Consider the following 24,896-nt stretch of genomic DNA (forward strand, 5'->3'; position numbering starts at 1 on the left):
GTGCCACTAATATAGTAAAAAATAGTAATGAGAAAATATCAAGAATAGTGAGGGAGCTTGCTCTACTTTTGCATCGAGTTGCCTTGGTGTGGCACTACCAAGTGGTCACTTACGCTTGGATCCGTCGACAGTTCGTCGGCATGAAACATTTAGATTGTAGTTTTCGATCTTAGAGTTTCGCATACTGGCTGAAAAACAATAAGGGATTTTTATCCCCTTTACTTATCAACCTCGCCAGAAAAAATAGCTGTTTGGCTTTTCGTCTTATGCTACAGGTTGATTAACCAACCTCTTGTGTATGAGCTCAACATAATATAAAAAATAAATAAAGGTCAAACACTTAAGCTTTTCAACTAGATCAAGGACATGATAAAATGAAGAGAAAGAAAGGCTAGTTTAATGAATTTGAAGTTGGACCACATATGGTAAATTGATGCTGCTTATGTTTTTATAGGTTTTGGGAAAGTTAATGGATTACAGATACTTCCAAAATTTTGTTTTCTGATTTTCATACACTATCTATGCTTAATTTGACTTTTAGATTTATTGTGGTAGTGCACTATAAAGAATTTCTTTCCAGGATTCTTCACACTGCACAGTTTTGACCTTTATAAAAGACTTTCATTACTCCAATGTCTGATTTAATGGTCACTGACATCATCAGTTATCATGAAAGAGCTAGTAAACTACATAACATAATATGATTGTTTAATTATAATAGCAGCATTATATTATATTCAATATGAGACTTTCATACACAGTTGGATACTTTCCATTATTATGGTAATAAAAATTTGTTAAGAGAATGCCCCAAATATTTTTTAATTACTAACATCTGCTAATACCAAACCAATACTCACGGATGCGAAAGCAAATCTGATACAGATGGAAGTTTATTTTTGCAAGCCTCTTTTGTCAGTATTGCTTCTAGTACTGAACCTATCAAGAAAAAAAATATACACATACCTCAGACAGATATGCATGCAACAAATATTTAGTAGGTTTCTAGCACTGCATTTTCCCCCCTATAAAAGATAGATTTTGACCTTCCTGCATTTGAGAATTAATATTCCTGTTTATATACTGTGTATTCTCGTGTCCTCTTATCTTTCTAACATAAGTAATGTGATAGTGCCAAAATTAGAGGAATTAATCCTATTGGTACAAAATAAAACTGCAATCTGAGAAAGAGAGAGAGAGAAAAAAGTAGAAAACAAATATATAAAAATTTCCCTTGATCTATAGATCAAGTTCATTCCCTACTCACATTTTCAAAGATTCACTTTTTTTTAATAGGATATGCAAATTCATGATTCCTATTAACTTTGATTAACAAGATATTTCTGCAACACATGTCAGAAAATGAAAACAGACTATGGAAAGTACATGTGTAAAAATGCATTATACAAGCTGGTGCTCTAACATCAAGGTATTAGTTTATATATAGTTTTTGAGCAGTTTTTTTTTTAAATATTATATATATCCCTGAAGAAGTAGCACAGCAACACTGACTGCTGTGCGCAGACTTTAAAATAAGATCGAAGATAAGAACCTCTGGATGCCATGGGATGAAGACAATTAAGTGGTTTTGCTTAAAAGAGGGGAGTGTGAGGAATCGTTTTAGGGAGAGGGTGTTAGAGAGGATTTCGGATGGACTGGAAAGTGTACAAGATTAGTGGAAACATAATTCAAAAGTAATCCTGAGCTGTGCAATCGAGGTACTTGGTGAGACAACTGGAAAGATTAGAGAGCAGAAGGAGGGTTGGTGGTGGAATAATAATGTACAAGTGGCAGTGACGGCTAAGAGGAAGGCAAAGCAGAAGTGGGATGAGTCAAGAGTGGAAGAGGACAGAGAGGTGTACAGAGAGAGAAAGCAAGAAGCCAAGAGAGTTGTGGCAAAGGTGAAGGCCATGGCATATCAAGATCTGTATGATCAATTAGAAATAAAGGAAGGACACAGAAAAATTTACCAACTAGCGAAATGTAGAAATAAAGCAGCAAAGGACATCTTACATGTGAGGCAGATCAAAGACACTGAAGGAAGAGTATTATGGAGGGACGTGGACATAAGAAACAGATGGAAAATATACTTTGAGGGACTTTTGAATGAGGAAAATGCAAGGACTCACAGAGAAGATGGGCAGCCTTATGAGGGGATGGTGCAGAACATCAGTAGAGTGGAAGTGACGGAGGTCATCAAGAGGATGAGGAATGGAAAATCGGTGGGCCCCAACAGAATTCCAGTGGAGGCATGGAAGGCACTGGGGGAAGAGGGAATTGACCTACTGTGGGACCTGTTCATGAAAGTTTGCCAACAGGAAAATATACCCGAGGAATGGAGGGAGAGTACTCTTGTCACCATCTACAAGGATAAAGGGGATGCACAAGAGTGTAAAAATTACAGAGGAATAAAGTTGATGTCCCACACAATGAAAATCCTAGAAAGGGTTCTTGATGGTAGATTGAGGAAGGAGGTGGAGATTGCAAAAGAACAATTTGGCTTCATGCTGGTAGATCAACAACAGATGCTATCTTTGGGTTACGGCAGATGATGGAAAAGTATCAAGAGAAACAACGGGAGCTACATCCGGCATTTATTGATCTGGAGAAAGCATACGATAGAGTGCCAAGGCAAGAAGTCTGGAGGGGTCTGAGGGAGAAGAAGGTTCCGGAGAAATATGTCAGGTTGGTGCGGCAGATGTACAGAGATGTGAAGACAAGTGTTCGGATCTGTCTGGGACAGACAAAGTTTTCAAGTAACAGTTGGCTTGCATCAAGGTTCAGCATTAAGTCTGTTTCTGTTTAATATTGTGATGGAGGTAGTAACAGAGGAGGTGAGAGAAGATGCGCCTTCGACAATGTTGTATGCAGATGACATCTTGCTATGTGCAGATTCAAGAGAAGAAGCGGGAACTAAACTGGAAAGATGGAGAAAAGTACTGGAAGAGAGAGGTATGAGACTGAGCAGAAGTAAGACAGAGAATATGTGTTGCACAGTGGGCGGCAGACAGGAGACAGATCTGGAGCTGGAAGGAAATGTCATCAGGAAGGTGAGAGACTTTAGATACTTAGGTTTTCAACAGTGGAAGAAGATGGAGGAGCTGAGAAGGAAGTGGGATGCAGGATACAAGCAGGTTGGAGGAACTGGAGGAAGATGGCTGGAGTGTTATGCAATAAGAGGGTGCCGATCAATCTGAAAGGTAAAATCTATAGGACAGTAGTGAGGCCAGCTATGACATATGCTATAGAAACTGTGGCCCTGAGGAAAAATAACATCAGCAGGATGGAAGTAGCAGAGATGAGAATGCTTAGGTGGATGTGCGGTGTGACCAGAAAGGATCATCTGAGAAATGACTATGTCAGGGGAACAATGAAAGTTACGAACTTAGGAGCAAAAATACAGGAGGCAAGGTTGAGATGGTTTGGTCATGTGATGAGGAGGGAGGACGAATATGTGGGAAGAAGGGTCATGCAGATGGATGTGCAAGGAAGGAGGAAGTGTGGGCGGCCAAAGAAGAGATGGAGGGAGCTGGTAGAAGAGGACTTGAGGATGAAGTACTTGGATGTGGTGACAGCCCAAGACAGGAAGGTGTGGAGGAGACTCATTACAAACAGTGACCCCACTTAAGTGGGAGAAGCTGCAGAAGAAGAAGATATATATCCCTGAAGATTATAAGCAGTAAATTATTAAAACTGTGGGACTTGTTTATTAGAGTAGGTTATGCAAGTAAATGTGTAGTTTTTATGCTGAAAAATATCTAAATGTGTTATCACTTTAGTGACATGTTCTGGCATCACCAAAAATTAGGTTCTCTCTCTCTCTACTCTGGGCATTAGTTTATCCTGTGAATAATTATTAACTCTATATATAATGAATCATCCAACCAATTAATCAGCACAGAAGAGATTATGCTGAATAAATCCTGTTGACTGTGCCATTTGTTATAAAGAGGGATTATTTATTAATTAATTATTATCAATCCTCATTTGTTATGAGATTTTCTCTATAACGATTATTTCTATTTCCGAGTGTTTTAATGCACAAGGGTTCGATTCCAATTGGTGCAATGACTTTTAACTGTTTCTTTCAGAATCCGAAAAATCACTTACTCAAGACCAAATACAAAATATACACATTTAATAAAACAAAAACAATACATACACTTCAAATAAAATTACACAACTAACTACAAAATTAACTGGATCCAAGGCCTTTTAAAATAAACTTACACTTTAGAGATTAACCATTCTCCGACTCATTCTATTACTGGTTTGTTTAACGTATACTTAATCACGTCTACTACACTAAACACCTTGTTTACACAATAACAAAATGTTCATAGTCAGTTTCTCCTTTAAGGCCTTTTTTCCAAAGATATAAGATTCTCTTCTTCTTTTCCATAGAATCCTTTTTCATCACCCTTATGTAGCACACATTATTCCACCTGACTCTGAAGTATAGATATTCTGAATTCACTGAAGTATAAGTACTCTCACCTCATGCAGTTCAATTTTGTTAATTTTTGTACCAGCAAAAAAGTTTCTTCTACTGCTTTATCTAAGTTGCTAAATTCCATCTCTATTTCCAGTAGAAATAACAGGTAGATCTAACATCGTTAAGACAGATGAAATTTTCCAATCGGTGTTTTTTCCTCAAACATTCCTGCAGAACTTCAATTGCAATATTTTCTTTTATTTACCAATACTTATTTACAGTCTTAACTCCTCCACTTTAAAGGCTCACAGTTCTATGATTCCTTTTTTGGAATCTTCTATTAATATTCCTCCCACTGTCACATACAACTAAATAAACTTTGTAAGAACAAAATTCCTTCGCCTATGTTCTTAAACTTCCATTAGCTCTTTCTTGTTTGTCCTCCATTACTTCGATACCGAACACTCTCTTGTTGTTTCTGTTACCTCGATACTGAATGCTCTCCTTGTCAGCTGTCAATCACCCATCAAACTCCTCAGCGAGCATGTGCACTCCATGAAAGTGGCAAGCAAGAAGTTAGGTATAATGGCTGACGTGTCATCTCCGTTAGCATTACGAGAATATCTTTACAAAAACACAGCACTTAATAATTTAAACCACAATAAAATTTCTGAAAGTAGCACAACTATCCAAATACAGTAAGTACATAAATTTTTTAAATGCTTCACATTTCATTTTGACAAAATAACATCAGTAACGGGCACATCGCAAGTGCCGACAATACGTATTATGAAACCAAAACTAATAATGTACTAACATAAACAATTTGTAAAAATATTCATAATTTTAAATTATGACTATTTTTACATTATCACTTTAGTGACGTTTTGGCATTGCCAAAAATTAGGTCCTTCTACTCTGGGCATTAGTTTATCCTGTGAATAACTAGTAACTCTATATATAATGAATCATCCAACCAATGACTCAGCACAGAAGAGATTATGCTGAATTAATGACATCTCTCATCACTTTGCTCCACTCTTTCAACTAGACATTGTTTTTGCTATGTGTTTTATATAGGTATTTCTATGGTCTCTGTTCATCAGAATTGGAAATGGTAATTCTTCCACTCTAAATTAGTTAAGACATGCAACAACTAATCACCAGCCCTTTACAGTTCAACTCCAAACTCAATCCCCCCCCCCACTCCTCTCTATTTTGTTCACTGAACTGCTGCCCTTTAAAACAACTTCCACCTTCATATCCATTTTCTGAAAGGTATGATTACCTGAAGGTCTTCAATATTTACTTTCTACTCAATATCCACATTAATGATGTATTATAGTATGAAAAAAAAAAAAAACATTTGTGAGATTATTTAAAAAAAGAAAAAAAAATTCATTTAATTTCTAGCAATAAAATCTATTGCAATTCTGTAGTGTGTGTGAGAGAGAGATATTAGGAATAAGAATGTAAGACAAATATGTTTGCCAACAACTAGAATAACTGATCTAAATCTTGAAATGCTCTAAATGCTACCTGTATGGAGCTAGTGCAAATAAATGAATTAAGTTACTACATCAGAAGTTAAAAGTTAGCATAATTCATTAATATAATGCCTAGGTTTCATAGCCAGTAAACCATGGTTATAATAATAGCAGATAACCAAATTCTGTGTAGGAGAAGTGCTGTGCATGACTGGGACTTTATTAATTTATGGGAATCAGTTTATTAATAATTGGAAATGATTTACTTGTGTAAGTCCACGGTAACTTCCATGATACCAGACCAGTCACCAACCAAAGAAACTTTTGGTAGGCTTTTTTCAACCAGTTCCTGATTTAGGTAATATATGTTGAGCAAACAGGGTTTCTCCATATGAAACTTGATTTTTTTTACCTTACAATTTTGAAAAACTGACTGAAGAATTAACACTATTTCACACAATAACAGCAGTTAGGTTAATGAACAAATAATGGCAGCAGTTATTTGCAATGCACTTGCTTTGCATTGTGGGAGATACTGAGACAAGGAGTGATGAGAGCTTGGCCATCTTTGCTCAGTGGTTGCCTGATGTTGCACTACCTTACCCCAGTCCTGAAGATATTTTCAGGTGCAAACTTTGTTTGCTAACACTTGGATAAAGGATTAAACTAAATTTATTATTGAAGTCAAATATATAAGTTCCATTTCCTTATATTACTGAGTATCCAAATGCATATTGCAATTTTAAAAACAAGAAGTCAGATCTAACAGAATTTCCTATGTTCTCCAAAAGACAACAACTCTTTCTGAAATTAATCTTGCACATAGAAGTTTTTTGTTCTTGTAGTAAAGCCTACACAGGTCAAACAGGATTAATTTTGCAACTGAAAATTAAATACATGAGAGATGTTGAACAAAAAAGGAAAGATAAATACCTGGTCTCACTTCCTACATTTTTACAGAATACTATGAACATGAAATGGTCATCTATTGGGTCACACTACATGCCATTCGTATTGATGTAACATAGCAGACCTACATTATGCTAGAAATCATCTAAAAGCTATTTGCAATAATGAATGGCTTACAACAGTTGACAGGTCAGATTCAAGTGGTTAACTCCACATTATAATATTGTATTTTTCAAAATTACTATTGTTTGGAATTTCCAGAGGATTTATTCATTTCTTTAGTTTTGAAGACTAGATAATTTCATGAAGACACTATCAGTTATAATGAATGTAAAAGTTTATTATTCTAATAAAATATGCAGGTGAAATACCATAATCTTAAGTTATTATTATTCACTGGACTTTGTGATTCTCCTTTATATATATATATATATATGGTTTTACGATTAGTAAGTAACTTTAAATTCTGTAATGCTTAGTTTAGACCATGAGTATTATTTTTCAATGTATCTATAACTGTTTACTTTTAACAAAAAAATAAAAATAAATTCTTTAAACTAATTAATTCACTTTGGATCTTTAAAAATAAGTGAAACAAACTGTAAAAAAAAAAAAAAAACTTTAATTAATATGGCAAAAGGTGTGCCTTACAGCTCTATTCTATCACCTACTCTTTCTCCTGTACATAGATAACCTACCTGCAATCACCATCCTATCTGCAGTTTTGCTGATAGTGTACTCCATTTACATCCTTTTCATTCAACAAACTATGCAGAAATCCCAAGTTTCAATATTAATCTCTGTCCTCCAGAAGAGTTTTTCTCATGATGTGTTCCCAAATAACTAATTTCAACTCTTCAAAAAAAAAAAAAATCAGTAAACTTCTTTCACAAACCTAACCTACTATACCCCCATACAGCTCTGAAGTGCTATAGGTTCTACCTCTCATGTATAAGATCAATAAAAAAAAAAAAACATATTGAGAATTATTTAATTAGATGGAATATAAGTTTATAAATAACAGATACAGTTTTATATGCAGTTAAAATTATCTTCAAAATTGATGCCATGTTCAAATTTTAGAAATTAAAACAGCTCTCATTGTTAAGCTTTAGAATTTAGAACAACAGTCATAACATCTCTACAAACTGTTTTAAGAGAAAACTTAGAGAGAGCATCTCTAACTTGGTTTTAAAAAAATAATAAAATTCAAAAAATATAGATTTAAGAGAACTAAATGATCTATTAAATTCAAAGTATCTTTCAAAAGTCTCTTTGCTGGCCTGGTTGGTCAAGTGGTTAGCGTATCTGCTCCCTAGCCAAAAGGCTGCAGGTTCGAATCCCACCATGGGCATGGATGTTTGTAATTGTCTGTGAAAATAGTGGTGGTGATCGGCAGTAGATGGCATTAGTGTAGATGATGAAGGTAGTTGTGGTTAGTGGAGTGGTGGAGTTGTAAAGTAGGTGCCCTCCATTGATGAGTCTTTGGACTCCCTGGAGGTGTTACATAATAATAAATTTAAAAAAATATAAAGAAAACAACCTATGCTGACATATCTACATGCCTCTTCCCACCATTACAGACTTCAAAAATTGAGCACCATTTCAACAGTGGGAGCTGTCTCATTATTGACAAGTATGAACTAGTTGAAAGACTCCAGTCATAAACACTTTCTACAAAATGCTACAATGAGCACGCTATCTCAAAACTTCTTAACCAACATGCCACTTGATGTACCTCCAACAATAAAATCATTATTACTTTTTCCTATATTAGCTCTATTTCCATAAATCTTGCAAAAATCCTTTGAGAATATAAAATAACAGTATTCACTTCTTTTATCAAGATGAGATCACTACTCTAATCCATGAAACCTCAACACAGCTCCCTAAAATATCCATGTTCTGTCACCTCACTCACTGCATTTACCAACTGTGGTGTGACTGCAGGAGTCCACAAACAGACAGAGAAATCTATTGAACACATCGAAGAACATATTAGAAATATTGAATAACAAAGAATTGTGTAAGGCCTCAGCTCTGTCATGACATGAATTCTATTCAGTTGACTAACAGCTCGAGGGACATTAAATCTTCTAGAATGAATTTGGACTGTTATGATAAAACTGAAAGAAAAAATTGGAATCTTTAGAAATGGTATTGGATCCCAAAAACCTAAACATAAAGCCTTATTGGAATGTATCCTAGCTACAGTTAGCCAAACACATAAGAGTGAACATGCATGGAATGCTCAACAATGTAATGCATATCTAGATACCATTTAAAATAATCAGAATCCTATATAACACTATAATGGATGTCGCATTACTAATTTTTTACCATTTGTTTGTTGATTAGTTTCTTCTCCACAGCCAAAGAAGTCTTAATCCTGGACTACTCACCCTTTTTTTGGACATCATCACTGCTCATCTGGGGGTATGCTGTCACCCCATGACATTTCTTCTCCTCCTCCCTCCCCTCCACTATAGGTAACCGAAATTGTTATTGTGTTTATACAGCCCAAGCTATTAACAGATTTTACCTACTACGAAATTTTGAAAGGAGAAAAAGGAAGGGAAAATAAAAAAATAAAATACAATATTATGTAATTTAAAATTTTTACTGATATTTACGAAGTGTCATACTTTCTAACGAAAACATAAAAAAATGAATATATTCTAATTTTTCTTGTGCAAATGTGTTGTTAGGTTTCAGTTAAAACGTACATAAAGAAAAAATACCTTACAATACAAATGACAAACTTATTTACACAAAACAAACAATGAGTGTCAAAAATTGATGTTTGTTTTAGTAATATATTACACAAAAATAAAACATTTTTCTACCATATGAATGATTTGTAGATGGTAAATTTATAAAAGTTTAAAAAAGACTACAATGCATCAAAATCAGTTTATAAAACATGTAGAACGTTAATTCTTTCTAGCACATTCATCACAAATGTCTTTCTTATGATTCGCACACACACACAAAAGTGTCACATACTGAACAACGGACTTTAATTTTCCGATCCTTGGCTCGTGGACAGATCTGACATCTAGCTTGCTTCTTCACTTTTGGTTCTGGAGGTCCCTCAGCAGGACCAGCATTAGTGTCTTCATCGCCTTGGATGTTCAGAACTTTCTTTATGATATTCGTAAGTTCTCTAGACAGTGGCTGAGCCAGCCTCCTTTTCATGTGTGGTGTCGCAAGATTCAAGCCCAAATTCTTCAAGTATTGGTGCCTAATCATCTTTTTCTTAGTTGCTGACTGGAGAATTATCTGTGAGTTGATTCTTGCCTGATCTAGCATCCCATAAAAATAGCGCAGAGGCCATCTTCTGGTTTTGCAGCTTTTTGTGTAGTTGTGAGCCATCTGGTTGAAACTGTCAACACCATCTTCTGTGTTGTTATAAAAAAGTATAACTTCTGGTTGTTTAGAGATTTCATCAACTTTCTTGTCACTGTGCATTGATAGAAATAGCCGTGGTGCCTAACACAAATTTAACACACACTAATGCTCACTGGGGTATGCTAACCTAACCTAACCTAACCTAGAGTAACGCATCACCCCAGGGAGCATTACAGGGCTAATAAAGACAAAACATTGTGTAAAATGCAATTTCAGTTTAATAAAATATATATACACATACATACTTCAGTTAAAAAAAAAAAAAAAAACATTTCTTCAGTGCTTCACTTCTTAAAATGCCTACAGAAAAATCCAAAATAAACAAGCAGTTCATGCCCCCAACTCCTTATCTCTTTTTCTAAGTTAAGTGCATCAATTTAATTAGGAAAACTTGCACTATTGAAGCGAATTTCTTACCATGAGTTACTCTTTTAGGTAACATCTTAAAGAACAGATCTGGCATGAAATATGCACTGACTTTACAGTTGAGTAAACAGCAATACCTTGGTTTACAATACGTCATTATGATCCGCTGATACAATGCTTTTCATTTATGACCAATGCCCATTTATATGATGGTTTTAGGACATGATGTTGCTGTGAATCAACCAATGTGCAGTTTTTTTGAACTATTTGTTTACAATGGATTTGTGTTCTATAACTATTTTATTGTGTTAATAACAGCAGATAAAATTCAAACTAAGGGTGCTGTTGCTTGCAGCAACTTTTGAAAAGAAGACACGTAAACCTATTAGATAGACATTAATTAATTAAAATTATTCAATTTAGCGATGATGGCCTCATTGAGATAGGCAGCACACTAAACTTACCTCGCACAACCATTATCGCAGTTGTTAAAAACAAAAGAAAGTGAAAAGTGCTATGCTAGTTAATACAGTTATCCATAAACGTGACATTCTTATTGCCGAAAAGGGAAATGTTTCAGTGGTATAGATTGATGAGCAAACTAGCTGGTGGGTTTCCTTAAGAAAATTATTCAGAATAATGTTTTTGTTTGCAATAATTTATTGTAAATTTTCCTGCTGAAAAATTAAAGGAGAATGTTCTATTCATTACTAATTATTTAACAACCCAGTGCTGGTGAGGTGGGAAAATGTAACAAAAGTGGTAAGGTGGGGTCCCACAGACCCACCCAAATAATGTAGTGTATTATAGAAATCCATATCTTTTTAATCAATATTATATTACGTATTGTTTAAGCGTCCTGTAATTTTACAGAATAAAAATGCAGATCCACAAAATTAAATTTTTATTACTCACAAATACTTAACTAATTAAACAACTTTATTTTTACTTTTAGTGTCATCTATAAGTTGACGTAACCCCTGTTCTTCCTGCTCGTAACTCATCTGGTAAAAAAAAAGATATTATTCTCAAAATACCCTCTAAATATTGATGAAAACGTATTTGTTTACAGTTGGTATGCAAAAATATAGAAAATATTCTATAGAAAAAATATAGAAAAGTTGCTGCTTATGTTTCGGAAGTAAATATAGTTACCCTTTTGGTAAGGTGGGGTCTGGTGGACCCCAGCACACTAAATTTGCTTGTGCAGAACAGCCTGTCGTCTATGGCGTCGAGTAGCAGGTTAAGGGAGGAGAAGCTATACTGAGGCATGACTCACTGCCATGCGTTGTTAAAAAGTTATAGTCAATTTAAAATCTTTGGGGTCTGTGACACCCCACCTTACTAATGCCGGGTTAACAGTATATCCCAATTTACTCTTGTTGATAAATTAACAGTTTTCATTAAAGCTTAATGACAGTTTTAATCTTTAAAACAATAGACCTTTATACTTTTATTGTACATAGATTATTCATCATTAAAAAAAAACTTTTCACTGAAAATCTATCAGTCTTTCCCAAAACCAGAAAACTCATTCTCATCACAACAAAGCATAAAGTTATATAGTGATTGCAATGTACTGATATTCTAAATTTTAATATGATTCTGGCACTAATGTCATCTTTCACTCCCCTAGTCATTCTCAGAACCTCTCATATCTGAGAGGTTCTGAGAAATCATTAAAGACCAGAGACCTGTGGTCTCTGGTCTTTAATGATAAATGTTTTATTTCTAATCCAGCTCTCAGATCAATAAGTTAAAATGGTTTCAACAATGTCTCGTATACAACTAGTTTAGTGTTCTGACTAATTTCTCTGTTATTCCCTATAAATTTCTTCAGTTGACTTCTTACCATACCAGTTTTGCTAATTCAATTGTCATTTTATTAATCAGTCTAAATGGCCAAAATGAGTCCAATATTACCAGATCTTACATTTCTGTCTTCTAAAGCACATCTCACTGTAACAATCCACTTGGATTTTTTTGTGAACTATCTTTTTTCCTGCCATCCTGGCAACAAACACTTGTTTTTATTATAACTAATTAATAACAGAAACATGTCAGTTTATAATTCTTTTATATGTAGAATTTTCAGCTATTTTTTTATAGCCATTATCAATACAATTACAGGAAAACAATCACAAAAAAGAGAATTATTCTCTTTTTTTGTGAGTTTTTCTATAATTGTATTGATAATGGTTATGAAACAGCCAAAAATTCTATAAATAAAAGAATTAAATTAATGTAAGTGTTTCTGTTATTAAATAGTTATAATTCTTCCACTTAAATCTTAATTTTGAGATCAACACTTGTTTTTGCTAACTTTCTTCTCCCATATTGATATTAGTTCTACTAAAACAGTTCTAAATGCTAACAATGTCAAGTTCTTTCCTAATATCCTCATGTTTAATGCTACTGCCATTGATGCCATCTGTTCACTCCCCTAATCTTTTTTCAGAACTCTCATATTTGTAGTCTTTGGTCTTTGATCAAGTGTTTTATTTCTAACCTGGCTCTCAGATCCATAAATTAAACCTGGTTTAAACATTGTCTGGTATAAAGCTAGTTTAGTGTTTTGACTAATTTCTCTCTTATTCTGTATAAATTTATTCAGTTGACTTCCTACCACAATGGCTTTGCTTTTGTTTGGCTATTTCATTATTTAATTTGCCACCTTCACTAAAAATTGTGCTTAAATAGCTGAAATGTTTTACTTGTTCTAAGGGTTCACCATTCAGGAAGCTGTTCTGCCTAAGCTGAATTGAATATTTCCAATTCTGATCTCAAGGTCTAATACCACTTTTTTTTTTTTTTTTTTTCACATAATGTGATCCATATAGATGATGAATATCAGTGGAAATAATGTGCACCCAGGTCTCATATCTGATTTGACATTAAATCATCTTCCTGTGCCTCTTGCAATTCTAAATGCTGACTTACAACTTAAATATAGACTATATACTGCTTGATATAAAGTTCCATTTACACCATATAATTGTAGGATTTTGATCTTTTCTCTCAGATCTTGCCATATGTCATTTCTAGATCTGCAAAACTTAAATACAGATCCTTGTTATATTTAAATAACAAAAGTTTTATGATTATAACATTCTGTAACAACAGGAACTTAGTAGTTGTTAATTTATGTAAAATGCACCTACTAGTTTTACCACCTGACATAGAACAGATAGTATCTTCATGGCTTAAATAATACCAAAAATATAAATACAAAGATCCCAAAGTTGTTTAAACTAAAAGCATTACAAGGCATTCAATTTCATGCTAGCCAACAAACAAAAATATGTGGCATACGTAAGCTATCTGCAGTTAACAACAGAAGATGATTTTTGGTGAAATGGAAATCTGATGTGAAAAGATTTAATAAGCAATTTCCATACTTCACTTAATATCCCTCCTTGGTTTTTATTCGGTGATCCATGTGAATGGATGATCATAACCATTCCCTTCAGAAGACCTGAATACAAGTTCTTTTCTATGTAAGGAATGGCTGAAAAGTTCCAATGAACTGCATGGTTGGTATTATATGCAATGGTTGATCATATGGCTATGGTTGGCCAGACCAGAATTAAATCTTATTAAATCTCTGAATTTTAAATTTCTGAATAAAACGAATAATTATCATAGTAGAAAAACTATTTTATTTGAGTGCAGTAGGTCATAATAATGTAGTTTATCAAAGTAAACTATTCTTGCAGGGAACTATTTCTATGGGAATTTTTATATATTCCCTAGTAATTTTAAACAATGTATATCTGAAAGTAGTCATATTATCCTATCCCATATATTTAGTGATTTTATATTAAACAAGAAAATGTCTTATACCTTACGTTGCTCCTTAAAACTATATTTAGTGACAATTTAACCTCTTGTGTCCTCTCACTGAGAAAAAAAAAAATTGCTATACAGAAAAAAGTAATCTGAACTAACTGATGACTTGTCTCTTTATAAGCTCAATGCCACCTCAACAAACAATGAGATTAGAATGAGCAGCAGCTAATTAATATCCAGTGTTGTTATGTTCCATCGAGTCATCTTCGACTCCTGGTGACTCCATGAACATACATTCTCCATTCAGATCTGCCCCTGGCCATATCCTTCAGAATTTCCAAGTGCATTCCAGTTGCTTCTTTAACTCCATCCGCCCATCTAATTCTTGGTCTTTCTCTTCTCCTGGCTGTCATTTGCTCACATAATATGTCCGAAATATGAATATTTTTTCTTGATGATCATAGCTTCGAGGGAGCAATCTGGCTTTATTCTGTCTATCACTGATTTATTGGTTTGCTTTGCAGTCCATGGTATTCTTAGCATCTCCAAATCCATAATTCAAATGCATCTATCTTCCTTCTTTTACTCTTTCTCAGGGTCCAACTTTCACATCCATACCGTACCACAGGGAATACCATTGCTTTCACGATTCTGATTTTTGTTGCAAGGCTAATATCTTTAAAGATCTTGCTTAAATTTGTCATTGCTTTCTTTCCTCTTCTTCTAATAAAGAAAATAATCTTCTAATAATCAATAGCCATACACAGGTAAATTTCAAACTGAGTTTTCTAGTCTTCTGTTCAAGCAACATATTTTTGTCATAATCACTAGTTTTATGTGTGTGTACGTGTGTAAATTTATATACTGACAAGGGCTGTAAGGTAATTAGAGTGAAAATATACTTTTCAAGGGAGGAAAAATTAAATGGCAATACAAGATAAAATGAAAGAAGGATCACTAATATGGGGAGCTAAGCATGGTAAATGGGAAAAAGAAGATTTTAAAACTACAGAGTAATTCTCAGAGGGATGGTAGATCTTGCTTTAACATCATTCTTGGCTCCTCATCAGCTTTCATTGAAGACTAAAAACATAGCTGCAATTGCCTCAAACTACAGTACCAAAGTTATTTTAGAAAATAAATAGGAAATAACACTGTACATTCTTGGAAAAAAAAAAAAAAAAAAAAAAAACTGGTTTTCTTTTTTCTTTGCTCCCAATGAACCTGAGAGAAGAGAAAACCGAAACACACTTTTCAACATGGTAATGTATTAGTATACATTAAGAGTAATGTTAATCAGGAAGAACTTTTCTTGATATAGACAGTGAGCAATTTGTGTACTATAAATTGTATAATGCTAATTAATCACAGAATATTTCCAAATATCTTTTTGAGTTGGAATTTTACAAAATATAACAATAAATCTTCTCTGAATTATTTAGTAAGCTGGTAATTATTGAAATGCTTTTAAAAAGAGCAGAAAGCATTTCACAAAATTTTTTTCAAACTTTTTTTTTTTTTTGGCTTTTAAGATTTCTCATATTTCATAAAATAAGTAACAGAAAATATTTTAAGAAACTATATGTTAAATATAGTTTTTTTAATTTACTGATTTATGTCTTTCAGTGAATAAAACAAAAAATACAGTATTTTTAATACAACTTTGTAATTTTTTAAAAATAAAATACTTACGAAGCTCTGCAGGACAAGAAAGTGGAAAACTGTCACAGTTAGAGGTGTCACAAGGAACTCCGAAGGTCATTTCATATAATAGATGACCAAATGAAAAGACATCAATACTTTCAACTGTCTGAAAAGAATTTATTGTTAAACATACAGGCATATGAGAATTAAATATATTCTAAAATTAAACATTTTATATCTTAACATGGTCTGAGCTTAGTTATTAATGAAAACTATTAATTAATGAGAATTTTAGAAAAAATTCTCAAAATTGCTGTGCTTGCATTGAGAGTTATTTTCAATTGGGTAAGAGGAACTTATCAGATAGATATTCAAGATACGTTTCAAATAGCTGTAAGAATAAGATTATTCCTGGAAGCTTCAAAGTGTTGTAAGGAAGGGTGCAAGAAACAGATTTTTGCATGGAAAGTAGCAGTATATATGAAACATGATGCCAGAGTGGATAGTAAATGCACTGACAATGAACAATTTCAAAGTGAGATATGATAGGTATTGTGATGTTTGGAAAGGATGGATACCCACAATGGGTACAGTGACTAATGGAAATAATAATAATAATGCTTACTGACCTTAAACTATATGACTTCCATGTTGAAAATGGGAAAGGGAGAAAAAAAAAAATTAAAACCTAAACCAGAAATTAATACAATTACATAGAAAGTTTGGATGATTAAGGATAAAAATGGACAAAACTGTACTTATTGAGCAATGTCTGTAAATGTGTTTAATTAGAAAAAATATGCGATTCATTTCCATCGAGTAAATTTATATCACTGATATTTTGAAAGTCAACAGTAAATATTAAAGTGGAAACTAATTAAATGAGGTTATATAAAAAGCCAGCATAAATGGACAGAACATTTCAGGATAACAACAAATATCAAAAGAGGAAATGAGATATGACTGTCCTATGTAGTGTAAAAACCATTTAGGTTTGGATTATTATGGATTATTAGTGAAACAATTAATCTTAATTAAGATTGACCAGGGATAGCTGCCAGTCTGTTAACTGGTAGGCATGACTGTTTTGCAGGATGAAAAACTAGTTATACAAGTTTTTCGTGTCCCAAGCAGGATCCAAGCATACTATTTCAATGAAAGGCCATTGTCATTACTGACTGAGCTCAAGTTCTCTATGATTTTTAAAGCAATTATGGCATTCATGAATGATGTAAGAACTGCTGCCTAAATCTCTCTCTCACTCCTCTGATTGTTCCCAACTTTGAAGACAACATTCCCTTAATCTATCCTCAATATGTACAATTCTGTACAGTTACCATTTTGGTTACTTGCCACTTTGTTTCCAATATCTCCTTATGGCTACAGAATCCAGATGACTATATTCATGAACAATAATCTAAATGTAGTCTTTATGCTTGGAAACACTGAAATAATCATTATGCCTGTATAACCAATCTGTTCAAATCAACCTGCAGGGGTCTCTATCAGTTACATTCCTTACCACCATTTTTAATATGCAAGTTAAATAATAGTTTTAATGGAACCTGTGCACTAGACATACAGTAGCAAAGAAATTAATCTGAACACTCATATTTTAAAGAAAAATTTTAATTTAGGAAGAAAATAAGTACAAAAATTAAACTGCAACTTTACTTAATAATTTATATGTGCTCCTCTGTTCCAAATAAGTTCATTAATTCAATTAGGTATGGACTCTATCAATGTAGAATGCATTTTTCTAATTTCTGCATTTCAAAACCATATTTCTATAATGGGTTGTATTAAGTTATCCTTTATATCAAAATTTAATTTTCCAAGTCTCTTTTTCACTACAGCCCACAAATTTTCTATTGGGTTAATGTCAGGAGAGTTATCTCTGGCCACTGAAGCAATTGAATGTTGTGATTTTTGAAGAACTCTTTCACTTTTTTTTGAAGTATGGCATGGAGCAAGATCCTCTTGAAAGATGAGTTCTTTGTCTTTCTGGATCTGTGAGAACACTTTTTTTTTTCAATATTTTTATGTATTGATCACTTTTCATCATACTGTTAACAGGCACAAGTGATCCTGGACCATCATGTGTAAAACAACCTCAGAACATCTTTTTATTTGGTGTTTAGAAGCTTGTTGATGGTGGGGGAGAAGTCTTCTCAGCTGCTGTCTGCAAACATAGGGTACTCGCTCTCCTTAGACAAAGAAATTGCTGTCATCTGAGAATATGAGCTCCTTACACTTCTCAACAGTCCAATCTTTGTACACTTTTGCCAACTGGAGCCGCTTTTTCTGCCTAGCCTTCGTCAGCAGTTCTTTCTATTTTGGTGTGTGGGCAGTCTTCCCTGCTTCCAACAATTTTCGATGGATCGTCATGTCAGAAACATTAATCCCACTTGCTGTAGTCTCTAAGTCTACAGCAATCTTGGATTCATTTTGTTTTTCCCAACTAGTAAACAATCTTGAGTAAGTTTAGTTCTTTTTTTGCTCACATTTTCCTTTTCTGTCAAAAGAAAAGGTACCTGTCTCCCTAAACCTCTTTAAAATCATATTAACAGTAAACAAACCAACACCAGACTCATTGCCAGTTTGTCTTTGAATCATGAATGTGTGCTGAGAAAGAGTACATATCTTGGAGATGTATCCATTTTATAGCTACACAAAATGAATAAAACACTACTAATGTCAACTTGTTTACACTATTAAAAACCCACTCAACCAAAATAGTAAACTGAAATCTTCTTCTTCTCTTCCGTCTAAGACGGGTTGAGTCTTCTCTTGAGCAGGATCTTCCAGTCTTCTCTATTCCTTGCTGTTCAAAAAAGTTCCTTATATGTTCTGCATCCTGAGATGTTCTTTATTAATTTCAGCCAGGTAATTCTTGGTCTTCCAGGTCTTCTTTTTTCAGTTGGAAAAGTATTGATTAGGATGTTAGGAAGTCTGTCCGCATCCATGCGTACAGTGTGTCCAAACCATCTCAGTTGTTGTTTTTAATTTTTTTTTCTATTATTGTCTTTTTATACAATAGTTCTTGTCTGACTGTGATGTTTCTTTTCTTTTCTATCCAACTTTTTCTATTTATTTTTCTTAAGCATTTCATTTCAAATGCCAGCAGTTTTTTCTCTTCTCTTTTTTAAACTGTCCACGCTTCTGCTCCATAGATGACTGTTGGTATAATTATTGCTTCATATAATTTGATTTTGGCTTGTTTAGATATCTTGTTTGTTTTCCAGATTTTCTGTAATTTTTCCATGGTGGTCCATCCTATCACTATTCTGTGTTTGATTGTTTTGAGTTCATCTATTGTTTCTGTTAGTTTTGATCCAAGGTATATGAAGTTGTCTACTTGTTCTATTTGTTCTCCGTTTAGGGTGGCTGAGATGGTGGTTCTGTTCCTCCCTATTTTCATCACTCTTGTCTTTTGTATATTAATGTCATGTCATATGTTTTACAGGTTTCGTTTAGCTTGTTGATCAACTTTTGTAGTTCATTTGGGGTTCTTGCAAGAAGGACAAGATCATCTGCATATTTCATATTATTTATGTTTAAACCGTTGACATTGATTCCAGGCTCATTGTCCATTGCTTTCTTTACAACTTCTTCTAGATATATGTTGAATAGGCATGGGGATAATGGACATCCTTGCATTACTCCTTTTTGGATCTCTACGGGTTCTGTTGTGAGTGTGTCCTTTTTAATTATTGCATTTGTCTTAGAGTAATATTTTATTACTAATTACAAAAGACAAATATATAATACAGAAACTGTATTATATATTTGTCTATTACTTTTTCTAGTAGAATTTTAAGAAGGATTTCTCTGTTGATGTTATTGAAAGCTTGTTTAAAGTCCACAAAACAACAATATAGTTCTTTATGGTCTTCCCAGCTGAGCTCTGCTAGTTGGTGCAATGTGAAAATTTGGTCTATTGTTGAATAGTTTCCTCGGAAACCAGCTTGTTCTATGCCTATCATTTCTTCGTAGGTGTTTTTTTAATTTATTTTGTATAATTCTTATGAATATTTTATAGGTGTGAGGGAGTAAATTGATTGGTCTGTAATTTCTGTAGTCTCTTTTGTCTCCTTTCTTGTATATTGGGATGATCTTTCCAGTTCTCCAGTCATCTGGAATCTCTCTGGAAATTTTGTAGTATTTTATTGAATAGGATTGTTAAATATATTCTATCGATATGCTGCCTCCATATGACCACAGTTCAGTAGGGATAGTATCAATGCCTGGTGCTTTATTGTTTTTCATCTGTTTTATTGCGTATCTAACTTCTTCTTGTAAAATTTTTGGGTGATCATTATTTTCTTCTATTGTTGGCATTGTAGTTTTGTTTCCTTGGTGGAAGATAGTCTTAAAATCGTTTGACCAGATTTTTTTTATATATTCAATATTCCCGGTTTCATTCATCTTGTTGTTTATCATTGTTACTGCTTTTGCTGAGAATTCCTTTGTAATTTCTCTTACAGTATCATGGAAGACTTTTAGGTTGTTTTGTTGGTATGCTTCTTGGCATTTCTTAGCTTTTTCTTCTAACCATTTTCTTTGGCTTTTTTGTATAGGTTATCAACTTTATTTTTAGTGCTCTGTATTTTTCTCTATTCTCTTCATCGTTTTGTTGGTTTACAAGTATCTTGGCCTCTCTTTTCTCTTCTATGGTAGCTATGATTTCTTGGGTTATCCACTGTTTGTTTATTTTGGGTTTGGAACCTAGAGTGGCTTTTGCAATTGTTAACACTGTTTCTTTTCCTTCTTCCCAGTATTTTCCGCTGTTCTGGAAGATGGAGGGTATTAAATTCAAGCACATCTGTTCTAAAAATCGACTTCTGCTTGAGCTATCTTTTAGTTTTGATAGGTTGATGTTTTCTTCTTTTCTGATATTATTTTTCCTGTTGAATTTTATCTTCACTTTGGCAGTTAATATTTTGTGGTCAGTGTCAAAATCAAAACTTCTTAATGTTCATACATTATTTACTGATCTTTTCCATTGTTTGTTTATGATGATATAGTCTATGCAGTTCTTTATATTACCATCTGGGGATGTCCATGTATATTTATTACTAGGGCGTTGATAGAACAATGTGTTTGTAATCATTAGACTGTTTGCTTTACAGAAGTGGAGTAATTGTTCTCCTCTGTCGTTAAGCTCTCCGTATCCAAATTTCCCCATCACATCTTTTTTGTCTGCTGTGAACTGTCCTATTTTAGCATTAAAATCTCCCATCACTATCATGAGTTCTCTATTTCCTGTTATAGTTCTTCATAGAAATTTTCTATTTCTTCCTCTGAATGGTTATTGTCTGGTGCATATATTTGGATTATTTTAATTGTTTGATTTTTTTCTTTTGCTTGAAGTTTGGCTGTTATTATTCTAGGAGACACTGGGTTTATTTCAATTACTGAGTGTGTAAGTTTCTTTTCAATTAGTAATGCAACTCCTTCTCTGTGTATGTTATCTTTTCTTCCTAAGAAGTACAGTCTTCCTTCTGGTAAATCCATGAATCCATCTCCGCACCAATGTGTCTCTGATAAACCTAAAATACTCCATTTCAGTCTTTTTAAATTTTCCTGGACTAATTGCAATTTTCCAGGTCGGTATAGTGATCTTATGTTGAGGGTGGCTACATGTTTCACATCCTTGGCTGATTTCTCACCTACTCTATGTGGTCTTTGAGTAGGCGCGTCAGTTGTCCCGTACGCAGTAGCACTATCTCGGTTTGTAGACTTTCTCCTGCTCATGAAAGTTACTGGCATAATAATGTAGCCAGCTTTCCATGCCTCTGCTACATCCTTTGGTCCACGGCTCTTTATTCTTTATTCAGAGCAACCCATTTGGGTTCTCCCCATCCGCCACCTGGGGGATACGCCTGGTAGGAGTGTGGTCTCCCTCAAGCTGAAATCACACAATATAATTTCAGTTTTAATATTTAAAATTATTATAAACTGAAACAAAAACCAAATCAAAACCAAAAACTTGACCAAAAATTCAGCTTGTTCAGATTAATTTGTTCACGTCTTCTTTTGCAGCTTTTCCCACTTAAGTAGTGTCGCTGTTTGTAGTGAGTCTCCTCCACAATCTCCTTTCTTGGGCTGTAGCCACCAAGTTATTCATCCTCCACAATCTCCCTCCATTTCTTCTTTGCCCGTCCATGCTTCCTCCTCCCCCCTGCACATCCATCTGCATGACCTTTCTTCCCATACACATTCTTCCTCCCTCCTCATCACGACCTAACCATCTCAAACTTGCCTCCTGTATCTATGTTCCTAAGTTTGTAACTTTCACCATTCTCCTTACATAGTCATTTCTCAGACGATATAAGATAGACCATTAACTACATTCAAAACACGAATCACAATAATAAGTCATAAATCATGCATATATTAACTTGTGTCTCGGGTGCAGGTGAAGTATATATAATATTATACTATTAGAGTTCAAAGGAACAATTGAAGACCATTGCAGAGATAAAAATATTTTAAAATAATATTAATTTAAAAAATTACTTATGAACAATTAATAGTGATCACTTCAGAAAACTTGAATATTGAAATGCAGTCTGATCAGTTGAGGTTTGGATAATTTTGTAATGTTTCACATGTTTCAAGGAAAAGACAATCGAAACTTCTTCATTCCAGCAAGTTCAAATTTGATTATCTTGCTCGCTTTCCATTCATTAGTAATCCTGCATGTGCTGAGGCTAAAGTAGAACAACCAAATCAGGGACACTGCTGTTTTGCACATTCCTTTGATACCCACACGATAATATCCCATCCAGTCCGATTGATATATTTGATTAAATCTCTCCTAACAGCTTTAATATTTCTAACTTAACCTCTATTCTTTCTATGAGTTCTTTCTTAATCTAGCATCTAAAGAGCTACAAGACTGCTTGGAATATAATGCACTCTTGACAATTCATCCAGTTGTTCTGTATATGACACTTCTACCATCCATATTCACTAACATTAATTCACTTCCACAGTTATTCTTTCTTTTACTTGCTACATAGTGATAAAATTCTTTCAAATTTCCTTTGGCCTACTTGGCTAACTTCTTTTCATAATGTGATCACTAATCCTGAGCAGCCATAGTGGTGGAAACAGATGTAGTTCTCGTGCTCTGATATACAGATGTTGGCTGTCCTGTCTATTTCACCAAAGTATGAATGGTTGCAGCTACAGAGTACCTGGTCTCTGGAAGAGTGGTTAAGGATCGCCAGCTTTCTGTGCAGTTTATAAGTGGTTACTAGATTGTGCTTTTTTAGGATCATGGCCACACTTTCTGAGATACCATGAATATAAAGGATGGCAATGGATTTGCTGAAATCTATATTTGGAAGGGGGGGGGTATGTGGTGAAAGAATTCTCTTTATTTGGTGAAAGGTGTAGCCATTGGTCAAAAAAAGTTTTTTTTTTTTTTTTTTTTTTTTTTATGTTGGAGAGTTCTGTGGTGAGTGCACTGTTATCAGAGCAAATTAATTTTGTCCAGTGGACTAAGATTTTTATAGTTTTGTATTGTTGTGTGTGTGTGGGGGGGGGGGGTTAGGAAGAAGGGCAGACTGCTGTTTCTTTCTATTTCTGCTTGAATTGGATGTTGACTGTTCGAATGGGACAGGAAAGAGCATAAGGGGTCCAAGGTCATGTAGCCAAATTGCAAACACACCGTCCACGTGTAGCCAAATAGTGGGTTTCGGGGGGGGGGGGAGATTAGGGGCAGATAAATGATAAATACATCCATCAACAGTCACATCACTGCATAGTTCATGCAGTTTGACCAATAACAACACAATTTTTTTGTCTGTTTATTTTTTCAATAAGATGGTGCTTATTGTAGAATGAGACAATGAGACTTGGATGCAAGTTTATGTTCTCTTCTAATGTTATCGTTTTTCCTGCTTCTTTAAGGATTTTGTGAGTCTAAATTCAGTTATCCTCTTTCCAGGTGTTTTTGAGGAGACATGTGTACTGTATTGTAAATAATTTTAAGTTAAACTGACAATAAATGAAGAGAAGGTAAACAACAGCTCACTCTAACCACAGCCTGTAAAATAATTCCCTCTGCACCTGTGAAACGATTTGGGCACAGCAACTGTTTTTTTAAAACACAAATGTATATTTGCAATATAATAATACACAACATTTTGTGACATAAAACTTAGTTATGGGGAAAAAAAATAAACCATGATGATTTAGTTATTAGATTTCATGCTAGTTAAAATGATTTATTCTCAGTTGTACACTGTAGTCTCAATCAGTTGACAACTGAAGTATGTGTCCCAACTGACTCGATATGGCATTTTATACAGTCATAATAGAAAATTTATGACTGTATGCAAAACAGTACATGTTTTACACAACGAATATAGATAAGTTCCAAAGAACAAAGAGAGATGGAAAGAAATGAGAGGTTGAAGTTGGTGTATGAAAGCTGACCGGAGGCTGCTCTCACATGTTAAGGAAAAATGGAGAAATGGTGGTGTCGATTTCAGTGGAGCAACAACTATAAAAACAATGCAGAATCAGATTTTCTACGAAAAACTGATTAGAGAAATTACTTAAATAAAAGAGCCAATAGGCTTCACTTCAGCAATGTAACATTATTTAAATTAAAATTTAAATAACTGATTAGAGAAATATTGTGAGGGGAGGGTGATCCATCAAGTAGGTCCTCTTCTAGATAGTATTCTTTTGGAAAGTTTCTGGTACACCATCCAAAATGCAAAAACAGCATTCTAAGGTTGGACTGTGTGATTTATAAAGCAATAAGAGATGTGTAAGTGAAGAGTAGCATTTTGAAAACAACAAAAAAAAAAGACAGTTTTTTTTTGAGCTTGTCA

At 33.9% G+C, this 24,896-nt stretch overlaps 1 protein-coding gene across 3 annotated transcripts in view; it reads right to left on the minus strand.

The window, feature by feature from the left end:
* The window catches only part of LOC150108473 (PX domain-containing protein kinase-like protein), a 307,545-nt gene that overhangs the window by 123,451 nt on the left and 159,198 nt on the right, over positions 1–24,896 (minus strand). For all 3 annotated transcript variants that reach the window (XR_016548134.1, XM_090390804.1, XM_090390803.1), the window contains exons 10-11: positions 16,090–16,207; positions 861–939 (exon numbers count right to left, since the gene is read on the minus strand). Coding sequence is in view for 2 of the 3 variants with exons in the window: in XM_090390804.1 (XP_090246930.1) it covers positions 861–939; positions 16,090–16,207 (197 nt within the window). In the remaining variant the exon portion in view is untranslated. The remainder of the gene's footprint in view (positions 1–860; positions 940–16,089; positions 16,208–24,896) is intronic.

Source organism: Typopeltis vanoorti, chromosome 3, assembly GCF_054136105.1.
Source record: "Typopeltis vanoorti isolate ZY-2024b chromosome 3, IOZ_Tvanoo_1.0, whole genome shotgun sequence".
In the NCBI taxonomy this organism is placed as follows: Eukaryota; Metazoa; Arthropoda; class Arachnida; order Uropygi; family Thelyphonidae; genus Typopeltis; species Typopeltis vanoorti.